At 42.3% G+C, this 13,314-nt stretch overlaps 3 protein-coding genes across 3 annotated transcripts; 1 reads left to right on the top strand and 2 right to left on the bottom strand.

The window, feature by feature from the left end:
- Window positions 1–3,679: 3,679 nt before the first annotated feature.
- On the top strand, window positions 3,680–6,574 carry K441DRAFT_667291 (glycoside hydrolase family 31 protein). The gene has a single exon (XM_067649809.1). The coding sequence runs from the start codon at window positions 3,774–3,776 to the stop codon at window positions 6,216–6,218; it is 2,445 nt and encodes an 814-aa protein (XP_067499171.1). The 5' UTR covers window positions 3,680–3,773; the 3' UTR covers window positions 6,219–6,574.
- Window positions 6,575–7,194: 620 nt separating this feature from the next.
- K441DRAFT_667292 (uncharacterized protein) lies at window positions 7,195–7,772 on the bottom strand. The gene has a single exon (XM_067649810.1). It carries the CDS (start codon window positions 7,598–7,600, stop codon window positions 7,205–7,207), a length of 396 nt encoding a protein of 131 aa, XP_067499172.1. The 5' UTR covers window positions 7,601–7,772; the 3' UTR covers window positions 7,195–7,204.
- A 956-nt stretch (window positions 7,773–8,728) lies between these two features.
- K441DRAFT_680924 (uncharacterized protein) lies at window positions 8,729–10,135 on the bottom strand (the record flags this gene model as incomplete). The annotated part of the gene is made up of 1 exon (XM_067651416.1): window positions 8,729–10,135. The coding sequence occupies one exon, from the start codon at window positions 10,133–10,135 to the stop codon at window positions 8,729–8,731; it is 1,407 nt and encodes a 468-aa protein (XP_067499173.1).
- Window positions 10,136–13,314: the final 3,179 nt, after the last annotated feature.

Consider the following 13,314-nt stretch of genomic DNA (forward strand, 5'->3'; position numbering starts at 1 on the left):
TAACATTATTAATTTGTTCTAAAGTCCTTTAAATTATCTTCTATATAATTAATAAGCCTATATATATATATATATACTTTAATATCTTAAAGGTATAATACTTATTTGCTAAAATTAATCCTACCCCAGTAGAGATATAGGTAAAAGCTAGATAATAGCTTTATAGCTATTTAATAGAGATACTAAGCTTACTATTTAATTATTTAATACTACTATTGGTAGGGCTACTAAGTAGTAGGCTAGTAGAAGATATATTTAAAATTAAATAGTAAAGATTAATAGGCGCTTTAGAGAATAGAACAAAATTTAATAAAGTACCTAATAAAGAAGGCATTAAAGAATATTTTATATTTAATATAGGATCTACTATAAAATATCTAGTGGTAATTAGTAATATAAAAGAAAGTATTGCTTATTTATATAGTATTTATATCTATATTATATATTTACTAGTTTTTACTACTACATCTAGTTTATTAAAGCTACTATACTATTAATACTAATAGTTTTTACTATTAAATAATAATAGCTAATAATTTATACAACTATAATATAAGTCTCTTCTTATTACTACTATTATTAGAAAGGAGAGCTTATTAATTAATTTATACTATAAGAGTTACTTTAATAGTATTTATAGCTACATAGAGAGATATTTATATATTTATCCTCCTTATTCTATAGGTATTTACTATACTTAATCTGTAATAGTAAAAGATAGACCTAATATATTAAGCGTAGCTTTTTTCTGTTCTATTACGTCTAATTAACACGCTAAATAGTAGGGTTTTATTAAGTAAGTACTGTTAGTCACACAGGGTGACCTCACCAATAACGACTAACTCGAGTAGGTTACAGTGATGTTGGTTAATAAAGCTTATTAATTGGAATGAGGAAGGGCGAGGAAGCTTAAGACTCCTCGCCAGTGCCCGCGGCGTCACGTGACGACCGCTTGCCTCATTCCCGATAAGTACTTTAATTTGGATTTAAGACAGTATATAATATTATGCCTTTTATTCTTATAAGTATTATTAAAGATAGTAATAGCGTTAAATAGTGTGTATATAGTTACTCTATTTAGTAGTCTCTTTTTACTAATAGCTTCTTTACTATACCTTTATAATAATTATTAAAGACTCTACCTCTTTATTAACTACTACTTTAGTTAAAATACCTACTATTTAAAGTGCTGCTTAAATAGCTGTAGTAATTTTAATAATTATAGTATTAGTAGATGTATTAATAGGTATAGTAGTAGCCTTATATTTAATTAATAAGATTAACCTATTAAGTCTTTTTATATATTTTAACCATACCTCTATTATTCCTTCTGCTTTATACTATTTATCTATATTATTTACTTTCTTTAAGTATTATAAGATTCTTTAAACTTTTATAATATAATAATAGTAGTTAATTAATAAGCTAAAACGAATAAAAGGCTGCGATATTTATTAGCTAATATATATTTTAAATAATAAACTTTTAGTATTTAAAGACTTTAAATAGGATAACTAGAATATTAATAAATATCTTTATAGTATAGTATATGTAGTTATATTTAGAATAAATGTATAAAAACCTTTAGGTTATTCTATAATAGTAAAAGGCGTTTATATAGGTAGTATAGGTTTAATAGTAAGGTCTACTTCTTTAGGCGCTTTAGAAGTGTTTTTAATAGTATTTTTAAGTACCTTAGCTCCCCTCTTATATATTATAGTGCTAACTAAAATAAGAAAAAGTATAGGCTTTAAATAACTTTCTTAAAGGAATAGATAATAGTAATATAGTATANAGGGCAAGTAGNATATTATATAAGTATAGAAAAATAGTTTAAATAGGTAAGGTTTTAGTAAATTGCTATTATTAATTATAATTTCTAATATTTAATTCTCCTTTTTTAAAGCAACTATATTATAGCCAACTTTTATATCTTAATAACTTTTTAACTACGCATTCTATTTATATACTTTTAAGATATAAACTATAGAGCTTAAGAAGCTAAATTTAATAGTATTATAATAATTAAAATTTAATTATAGATAAAAAGTTATTAAATATTAAATTATATAACTCTATATCTATATAAAGTTTCGCGTAGAGCTTTATACGGAGGCTCTACGTATAGGTACTTTATATAAGGCTTTATATAAGGCTCTACGCGGGGCTCTATATTAGGGATTTTATATATAGAAGCTCTGCGTATAAAGGCTCTATATATAAAGGCTCTACATATAAGCTCTATACAACGCTTTATATTAAAGACTCTATATATAAAAAGATTTTATAGACAAAGGCTTTATATATAGAGGCTCTATATACGGAGGCTCTGTACAATGCTCTACACAACGCTCTGCACGACGCTCTATATTAAAGGCCCTATGTTAAAGACTTTGCGTACGAAGGCTCTATGTACAGAAGCTCTACACGACACTCTGCACGACGCTCTGCACAACGCTCCGTATCGAAGACTCTGCGTACGGAGACTCTGCGTTTAGAGACTCTGCGTACGGAGACTCTGCGTTTAGAGACTCTGCGTATAAGGCTCTGCGTATAGAGGCTCTGCACGAAGCTACGTACGCGGAGCCTCCGTATGCAGAGTCTTTGTATATAGAGTGTCGTGCAGAGCGTCGTGCAGAGTCTCCGTAGGTAGAGCCTCCATACGCAGAGCCTTCGCACGCAGAGTCTTCGATACAGAGTCTTCGATGCAGAGCATCGTGCAGAGCATCGTACAGAGCTTCCGTACGTAGAGCCTCCATACGCAGAGCCTTCGTACGCGGGGTCTTCAATGCAGAGTCTTCAATGCAGAGTCTTCGATGCAGAGTCTTCGATGCAGAGCATCGTGCAGAGCGTCGCGCAGAGCGTCGTGCAGAGCGTCGTGCAGAGCCTCCGTATGTAGAGCCTCCATACGCAAAGCCTTCGTACGCAGAGCCTCCATACACAGAGTCTTCAATGCAGAGCGTCGTATAGAGCCTCCGTACGTAGAGCCTCTATACGCAGAGCCTCCGTAGGCAGAGCCTCCCTTAACCTCCCCTTTTATAGAGCTTTGTGCAGGCGTCTGTTTATTAAGGTGTTCGTAGAGACAACCGCAAAGGCGTTCGTAGAGACAACCGCAAAGGCGTTCGTAGAGGCGTTCGTAGAGGCGTTCGTAGAGGCGTTCGTAGAGACGTTCGTAGAGACGTTCGTACGGGCGTTCGTGCAGGCGTTCGTGCGAGCGTTCTCAGGGACTTCCTAGTGTATTAATACTGTATATTAAAAGAGCTTTACCGCTCCGTATAAAGCTTTAAGTAGAACTTTGTATAGAGCTTTAGGTAGAGCTTTTGTATGATCAAGACTAAGAATTTGATGTTCTGAAATTTTCGGATTTCGGGCGTTGGCGGTTTGGTGCGCATGGCCCACCATACCCCGCGACCTGCAGGAACAGTCCAGCTGCTCGTACCTCGGCGCGTGAGCGTCATCATTATCAACAACGTCACATGTCTTTCTGTGGCACCAAAGCTCTGCCTAACAATTTCGTGTATAGTGCAGGAGCAGTGCAGGAACAGTCCAGCTGGCCTCGTTTCGTCTGCAAGGCTTTCCAGTTTCGTAGATCTGCAAGTCGTCTGACAAGTGCCGACCGAGGTCACGCGAGCCTGTGAGACCATGGTGCACCGCCCTGGTTCCCTATTTACAATGAACGTGCCAGCCATCAAATCCACCTCCTCCGTCTCCGCTATGCTCCCCGACCCCACAAAATCTCACTGCAGAGGACTAGAGTGAAACTTTTCTCCGCTATGTCTCGTTACGACTTCCCCACAAGCCCCGTAGCCCATCCAGATGCTATTGTCGTAGGCAACAAGTACCGCTTTACTGTGCTCACCGACGGCCTGCTACGATACGAATGGGCCGAAGATGGCAAGTTCGAGGACAGAGCATCGACCTTTGCCATACGAAGGAAGCTTGCCGCTCCCAATTACTATCTCTGGGATCGTGGGCACGTCCTCGAGATCATCACCAAACGCTTTCACGTCATATACAACAAGAAGGAATTCAGCTCAGAAGGACTTGCTGTACAGTTACGAGGTCCTATAACAAATCGGTGGTGCTATAGCCAGAATGTCGAGACATTGGGCGGCACAACACGGACATTGGACATGGCAAATGGAAAGATTCCTGTAGAGCCAGGAGTGCTCTCGCGGGAGGGCTTTGCTGTTGTCGAGGATAGCAAGACGATGCTTTTCGAACCTGGTGGCTGGATCGGGCCTCGCAGATCCGGCAAACGAAGTGATGCGTACATCTTTTGTTACGGCCATGATTACCGTGATGCCATGAGAGCGTTTTATGCGGTGTCTGGAAGTCAGCCTCTTCTGCCACGATGGGCCCTAGGTAATTGGTGGAGCCGATACCATCCTTACAGCCGTCGTGAATACCTCAACTTGATAGATCACTTCCAGCGCGATAATGTGCCTTTGGCGGTTGCTGTTCTTGATATGGATTGGCACAAGGTCCGCATCCCACCTACCTACGGGTCTGGCTGGACTGGATATAGTTGGAACAAAGAACTTTTTCCAGATCCTGTTGGCTTTCTCGGGGAGCTCCATGAGCGTGATTTACGCGTCACGTTAAACGTCCACCCGGCGGACGGTATCCGAGCTTTCGAGGACCAGTACGAGGAAGTTGCTGAGTACCTAGGATTGGATCCATCTAAAGGCTCAAACATCAACTTTGATTGTACAGATCGCAAATTCATGGATGCCTATTTCGATGTTGTCCACCATGAACATGAAGCAGAAGGAGTGGACTTTTGGTGGGTTGACTGGCAGCAAGGGAACCGTTCTCGCATTGAAGGAATTGACCCTCTTTGGGTACTCAATCACTTTCACTTCATGGATATAGGTCGGGGTCATCAACGTCCTTTGATACTCTCTCGATTTGCAGGTCCTGGCTCTCATCGATATCAAATTGGGTTTTCCGGCGATACCATTATGACCTGGGATTCTCTCAACTTCCAACCGGAATTCACAGCAACTGCATCTAATATTGGGTATGGTTGGTGGAGTCACGATATTGGTGGCCACATGCAAGGCTACAAAGATGATGAATTAACGACACGTTGGGTCCAGCTGGGCTGTTTCTCACCAATCTTGAGACTGCATTCATCAAACAACATATTCAACACAAGAGAGCCATGGGTATACAACAAGGAAGCATGCGATGTCATTGAAGACACTCTTCGATTCCGTCATCGACTAATTCCTTATCTTTATACCATGAATGCCAGAGCTGCGTCCCATGATGAACCTTTAGTGCAGCCAATATACTGGGACTATCCGGAGACAGAAGAGGCATACCTCTACCCAAACCAGTTTCGTTTTGGAAGCGAGCTGTTTGTGGCACCAATCACGAGATCCCGCGACTCGACAACTCATCTTGGGAACACCAAAGTTTGGTTGCCCCCACTAAGGTTTGTTGATGTCTTTACTGGCGTTGTATATGATGGAGATAGGGAGCTCTCACTTCATCGACCTTTGAATGGTTATCCAGTTTTGGCAGCCGAAGGAGCAATCATTCCGCTTGATGCAGCTTTGAATCTAGAGAATGGAGCACCAAATCCTTCCTCGCTTGAGATCCTCTTAGTTGTTGGTGCTGATGGTTCATTCGAACTAATCGAAGACAACGGAACAGGCACTCGTGTTGACGACGGAGGTTTTGGAATTGTCGAGGTTGACGGCACAGAATCTGGCACCGATAATGTCCGTTTCAGCTACACATCAATCAGTTACAAACAGTCATCTGGAATCCTCAGAATAGGACCCACTCTGCCATCAGACCCGTCAATCCCAAAGAACAGAGATTGGATAATTCGACTTGTCGCACATACGCCGAAGGACGATATTCGATGCCTCCTGAGCGGCAGCAAGAAGACTACAGTAGTTCAGACAACTACAAATGCGAACGGATCTACCATCAATATTGGCTCTCTGCCTACGGACCAAGAATGCGTTCTCGAGCTTGGTTCTGGCCCACAATTGGATATCATTGACCCGGTGTCACGATGCTGGCCCATCATTTACGATGCAAACATGGGTTATGATCAAAAGGAGGCCATTTGGTATACTATCAATGCAGACCAGCCAGTCAGCACGCGTATTTCTAGACTTCAGAATATGGGCATTAAGCAGGAGCTTTTAGATGCATTACTGGAGCTTATCCTTGCCGATTCTAGATATTGTTCGTAGGAGGTTTCATCATTGCGTTTGTGTTCTCATCTTGGGAGGTTTCGTATTAGCGGTCTCTGTCACAGGTAGCCTTGATGCTTTTGTTGGGCAAATGTCATCCGTTTTGCAGAATAAAGTTGGTTCGCTTCTCTTGTCCACAAACGCATTCATCCCTAAGCACACTACTTGTACTCTATACGAATGATCGACGTTGAAATGTCTCTTTAATGCATTTCCACACGTTTCTGCACTCAGTATTGCATCACATGCGTTGCTAATAAAGGCGTGCACGTGAGGAACTATGAATTTTGTAGGTTTCGGACAAATGACTGAAGTACTTCTGAAGTAAATATACAAAGGAATAGATACAATTTTCCTAAGCATCTGAAGTCATCAATGAGGGCACAACTTGGACACAAAAATGGAACGTGCTGTACCCCCTCAACCGCGGAAGGAATAAAAACCTGCTACTCTCCATCTTTCCCGTTCCTCTTCTCAGCATACTCAAAATGGCCAGCTCAACTCTTCCCGTCTCTTCAGGAGTTCATTGATATTCATGTTATGTCTGGATCCGGAAGACCGCTCGTCTAACCCAGCGGAACCCACGAGGAAAAATGAGGAGCGTGGTTTAATCTGAAGCCCAAATTATTTGTTCTAGGCAAACATTTACGAATCACTGCCACAGAGAGACAGTGTCCGAAAAAGAACGCCGGCCGGTGTCTTTCCTAAGCTTGCATTTGCTCTTGAAGATATCTATGACTCTCACTAAAGCAGTGATAATATTAGGTCCGCTCGGGAGCGTATTAAGAGGCTAGGTTTTACTTAACGATCTCACCGTTCACTACTTCGCCGCCTACGCCTTCACCCCCCACCGCCTCGATGTTTTCTTCAACTTCTCCATATTCTTCTCCATCCCCCTCCGTCCTCAATCTCTCCCTCACCTTCATCAAACACTTCCCCAGTAAGTTCTCCCCCCAAAACTCTCGATACATCTCAGCTCCATCCGCTCAGTAACCTATTCCCCACACCCTATCTCTCCTACCCGTTTCACACTGCTCCCTCTCCCCCGTCGCCAGTAGCGCCTCCTTCAGCCTCGCATTCTGCGAGAACTTATAATAGTTACCTTGCACAACGGCTTTCTCTTTCACACAACTCCACCTGGAATCGCTGAACCCCTCCACGCTAGTGCCGAGTTTCTTCTGCTCTTTCGGATCACCCGACGCCATGATGCAGGCGCCGGTCGCCGCGTCGCAGAAGTGCAGCGCTTTTCCGAACATCATAAATTGCTCGGTGCAGTTGAAGGTTAGGCTGGCATCTGCGAGCATGGGGTTAGAGGGCGAGAGGCTGGCTTCGCAGAGCCAGTGAGTGCGGCGGTGGGGACGGTGAAGGCCGAGGGGCACCATTGGCAGAAGATGCCATTAGGCTTTTCTTGTGGGAGGTAGAAGAAAAGCGCGCCGTTTGGGTCGGGTTGGGTGAGGTTGAGGGGCGGAGATGGTGGTCGCGCTGGTGGGGTTTGGGTTTTGGCATGGTGCGGAAGCAGGGATGGGTTTTCTTAATGTTGTGGATTTTCTTTGTGTGGTATCTCAGGGTAAATGGGAGTTTATATCTGAACGCGGCATATTTTAGGTTCTGATGAATCAGGGAGGTGCCGGACATTACAATGTTGTTCTTCAGTAGAAGAAAGGTTGTAGGCATGACTGCTCGCTATGCCGTTCTTCATCTGTTTTCAAGAATGTCTGTAAGTATCTAACTAGAGAAATAGAGCTCTGGCTGTGAGGTAACTGTTTGAATTCGGCCCCGTAAGAATGTCCTGACATCAAATTAGTCATAAATGCTTTAAAAGGGCTCAGCTAGTGAGCTGTCCGATATATCACTCGGCACCGAGTTACTCCTTTGAGATCTTGTACAGATGTAATTGAGTTGGTAGGAATTCTGCCAAAACGCCAGGGTCTTGTTCAATGAGTAATACTGTGCTCAATCAGTTTATCCTTCTAATGCGAGGTATATGTTCGAAGTGTGGAGAGTCTCCACCCTTGCATTTCAAAGAAATATTCCTAAGACCAGGTTTCTGGGATGTTGTGGTGCGGGATTTCAGTAGTCGAGACGCCGGCGGCTGGTCCCAACGATAATTTTGTTCATAGCTTCATAAACGATATATTCATTCATGAGAAGTAATAGCAATTAAATAAGTTAAATCCTGGAAGAAATTTTTTTTTATAAACTTATGAACATACATTTATCTCTGCGCCCCTTGTGTATCACCCGTTTCCTTTCTCCACTACTACTACTCTCAACCGCAACCGTAAACAAAAGGAGTAGATTAGGAGGTTATAGTAAATAGCAAGATAAACAAGGTGTGTCTGGAGAGCTGCATCACACCAAAACTAGTAAGGTCCTGAGTACCTAAATTCATGCCCAAGGACATGGCAGGAGACCAAAATTTAAGTGTAAACCTAGAGAGCGAACGGAACGATTGTTTTTGAATTGTAGTAAAATGTCCGAAGGCACTCTTCGAACTATGCTCCTATCCTTCAGTGCCCCGTATCAGATGATTCGCTATCCGAGCATTCTGAGGAAGAGGAACTCCAACTTAAATCACTTAAAATTAGGGGGTCTTTGAGGACGCCCATTTTAGAAATCCTGAATACAAAAGAAAAGATTGAATGCTCATCCTGCTTCTGAAACCACTCCCAGAGGACTCTCAGCTTTTTTTGGTCTAATTCATCTGGCTCCTCTCCTTGCAATATGTTATATCGTTTTGCGCCAGTGAAGAGCCAATCATGAGCCGCCCTTTCCTCCTCCGTCATCTCGGCTTCCCCAAATGCTTGTTCCACATGAACCGAGAGCTCTGAGAGTTCCCGAAGCCACGATATAGAGCTTAGCAGAATCTTGCATCTAGAGTTTTCAGTTGCTGTGTTGTGTTGTGCAACGCACTCCTCCTTATAAGGAATGGTTGAAAGGATATGAGCCATGATGCAGAAGGGAAGGTGCATGTATGAGGACGGTTTAAATGGTAAATACTTTTCAGAAATCCTCTGTAGTTCCAGCTTGGGATTCTTTGAGTTTTGTGGACCAGGATCAGCCTCAAAACCAAGTGTGTCCAATATCTGGCCCAGGTCTTTCTGCGTATCCTTTCCTACAACTTCCAGAAATTTCCGCAGCATCTCCAAATGAGTTTTGACGGTATCCCTTGGCACATCAATGTCCATTCGCTCGAACAGGAAATTTCCTAGTTGGAATCCGTCCCGGAAGCTGTCCTTAGCTGACGCAATCCGTGCCATATAGTGCTGATGTAGCTGGTCTAAAAGCAGTTCTGAAGATCGGACCAAACCATTAAGGCAATCAAGGATTACTCTCTCGTCGATTGTAGCTTTATCGAAGATATTTTTGTAGGTAATGTCGTGTTCTACTTCAGCCCATGCGTGGACAAGGACTGACACGATCTGTATCTCCACAACATCTTGCGGAAACAATTCTAAAGTACTAGCATCATCTTTTTTGATGCTCACAACAGCGTGTTTGGCTTCATAGCCCCCAAATTTAGGGCGGTAACCTCGATCAATCGTTCCATGCTGCTGATCGCTGGAATTGAGATTTGGATGGGACCTCCAGTCGACATGATCGAATGCTTCTCTTATCAGGTCGGCGACAAAATCCCTTTGGCTGGGGAAATAAAGAGCAATGCGCACTCCCGCAAGGTCAATTATATCGTTTTGGATCTGTTCTTCATTTGCATAGTGCCTTTTTTTATTTCGCTCTTCTAGCTTCTTCCGCAAGGACTCACTAGCTTTCGCACGGTATGTGATAATGGCCTGGATTTTAGATCCATCGAGTTTTTCATTGCATATCTCTTTAGCACGCACAGCTAGTTTTTCGTAGTGTGCTATACGATAGTGCCTCATGAAGCCTTCGATTACCGGAGATGAGGTCGAAGTCATTGTGTATAAGAGGCCGAAGGTGGATTCGTTTGGTTGTTACTAGGCAGAAGATAGTGGTGATGCTCCAGCAAGTATATCTGAGTAAAGGTAAAAGCCTTCGAGGCACTCTCAAGGCTGTAAACCACCTAGACGGACACGGCGCTATATGTACTGGCCTGTTGGCATGGAGGCTGACGCAGGCAACAAGGCTACGGGGCTGAAGACCGAAGGGCTGAAAAGATCAGACGAAGGGTTGTGTATGGCTTTCTAAAACGTATAGTATGAAAAAATCGCAAAGGAAGTCGGCCGGCAAGCCAATATCGAGATTTCATGACACAGTTATTATTTTATGCTCCTACACGTTTGGGTTTCGTCCCTCAGAGCCTCAGGCAATGAGGCCCATTCGTTTCGTCAAGTCGCAGAGTTTAGAATTCTAGAATTCGAGGGTTTCGGGGAGGGGAGGGGTACAACGCATAAATTGTACAGCCTCTAGAGGTAATAAAGCCTTAAGTCTAGCTCCTTGCAGGTTGCAATAGTGCGCATAAGGGTAACCTGAAGTTACTGAAAAGAGGAGAACCAATAAGGCTGGCTGGTAAGGCTGAGTGACTCGGTCCCCGCAAGCATGGCAGAAATGCATTTTGCGCACCTTTCTAGCCCAGACATGCAGGCAATGAGGTATCGCCTAAAAGTTGACATCAAGTATATCGATGGACTTCTGCGAAACCCGGTTGCGACGTGTTCTTGGCGACGTGGCTTGGACAGTCTGCCCCGTTTTCAGCCTTGTTTCCATTAGACCGCTCCACGACGGAAGGCAGACTCCCTACTTCTAGGTAATGACTCGCTACTGCGCGAGGACTGCGGCCTCGTAAAGCCGTATATACAGCGTCTCTTCAATTCCGGTGGTTAGCGCAGCCACGTCTGCACGGCCTTTTTGTAGGGGAAGTTTTGGTATTTTTGCTGTTTAAGGGAAGGTTAATAAAACACGCTAACCACCGGATGCGCCAGGACGCTGTAAATCAGAATACTGACCTACCAAGTTTCCAACAGTCGCTTGACGGCCTCCATCGTTATGAAGTCATATCGAACCTTAGTGGAGGTGCAATGCGTACGGAACCGGTGCCTATGTGACCTTCGCAAATTCCTTTCAAACCCAAATCCAAATCGCAAGGCCTGCCGTATCGCTTCTGCTCCTTAACACGCTTGCGTCCTAAGATCAAGTGGTCCGTGCAGAACACCTCAGCAAGCTCAACGTGATTCCGTTGGTGCGGATTTTCAATCGGTCCGCAAGCTGACTAACCACATTCGTGGTAAACCGCCGGAATCACGTCTGAGGCACTTTTCCAATACTTTGTATCCCTTAACCTGCTAGGGTGCAATGCCAAGCTGCACCGTGCACGAACACCGTACCGAGCTCAGACCTGCGGAGGATAAATTATCCTATCCGGTCGGGCGGATAATAATCCTATCCGAGGATAGCCCGGATATCGGATAATATCCGGATAATATCCAAATAATATACTACCTATAGCCCCACTAATATAACTCTATATTTTATAAATAGAGGCCTAATTTATAGCTTTATTCTAGGGCTATAAAATAAGCCTTTATTTATATAATTTAAGGCCGTTTTAGTAGAGTTATAGGGGGTACTTATTTCTAGGAATGGAGGGGCCGGATAAGTCAGCGGAGAGCCTTAAGCCATTGCAAAGCACCCCCTATAACCCTACTAATAACGCTCTATATTTTATAAATAATAGCTTATTTTATAGCCCTAAAATAGAGCTATAAAATAGGACTCTATTTATAAAAGATACAGTTATATTAGTGGGGCTATAGGGGGTATATTGTTTTAATAGAGGACAATACATATAACGGCGCTATCGCACGTTACCTGCCAAATTCTGCCATATTCTGCCGACCTGCGATTGGCCCGCCTAAAGCTAGCGCCTTGGCGGCTCACCCTATATATTTATTTACATCGGTCCTAGCAACCCCTTTTCCTTCTCTTTAGCTTAGTATCTTCGTAATACAGCATTCGTTTAAGCTTCGGTTTAGAGGCATTTATTTAAGCCATAATATTATACTAAGCTCTCCCTACCTTGCCTAGGAAGGCCTTAATAATATCCTACCCTAAAGAAACTTCGTCTATAACAACGCATTAACGCGCTATACTTAGACACTAAACAACTCTATATTGCCTAGGAAGGCCTAGATAATATCCTACCTTATAAGCTAGATAGGACTAGACCTATACCCCCGGAATTAAAACTAAAGCATATAATACCGATAAACCTTAGGAAGCTAATAATGGCACCTAAAGCAAGCTTATTTAAGAGAGCTACCTTTACCCAAAAGGAACCTAAGATCCAATTAGGATTAAAAATTAAAGATAATAATAACGTTATAGACGTACGCGAGCAGATTTATGCCCTCGCAGCTAGCTAGGAAGCCAATTATCTTAAAGCAAGAAATATATAAGAGACCCTATAAGAGATCCTAGAAAGCCTTACAGCCCTATAAAATAGCCTAACTTCCCCTTCTTAAAGCCCTAGCCGACCTATTTACTCCACTAAATATAATATACTAGGGAGTACAGATATAATAACGAAGTAATTAAAGTCCGTTAAGCTTTCTAACCCCCTACCACTATCTAATAGGATAGACCCTACCTTTAAGAATTAGAGGATTTAAGTATAAGGAAAGCTCTACGTTAACTACAACTATTTCCTTTCCGAAGAAGCCAAAATACTCTACCTCTTTAGTCAAACTACTAGGGACGCCTAACAGTACCTTTAAGCTAAGTTTAAGGATAACTCCCCTATCTAATTTATATCTATTAACAAGATAATACGGCACCTAGCGGCTATCTATGTTAACCTAAACAAAGTATAGGATGCCTATTATAACTATAATCGCCTAATAATAAAACTAAACTAACCCTTTACTAAATTCTAGACTTAATTTCTATACCTTATAGGAGAAGGCCAGGTCCCCCTTAAGAACTACTAATTAGACCTATATAATAAGCTAATAATCCAGCTATAAGAAAAGATCGCTATAACCTTAGATAACCTACTAACCTATAAAAAACTCGCAGCTTATTGCTTATTATTAAACTTAAAACTAAAGCGGATTAACGCCCACCCTAATTAGCAAAAGTAACTCCATAATAATTGAAACTCGCTAGCTATACCTATAGA

This window comes from Cenococcum geophilum (genome assembly GCF_001692895.1).
Source record: "Cenococcum geophilum 1.58 unplaced genomic scaffold K441scaffold_54, whole genome shotgun sequence".
Classification (NCBI taxonomy): Eukaryota; Fungi; Ascomycota; class Dothideomycetes; order Gloniales; family Gloniaceae; genus Cenococcum; species Cenococcum geophilum.

Bases quoted from the DNA above. Each gene is read 5' to 3' on its own strand.
- K441DRAFT_667292 (XM_067649810.1), bottom strand. From the start codon at position 7,600: ATGGTGCCCCTCGGCCTTCACCGTCCCCACCGCCGCACTCACTGGCTC.
- K441DRAFT_667291 (XM_067649809.1), top strand. From the start codon at position 3,774: ATGTCTCGTTACGACTTCCCCACAAGCCCCGTAGCCCATCCAGATGCT.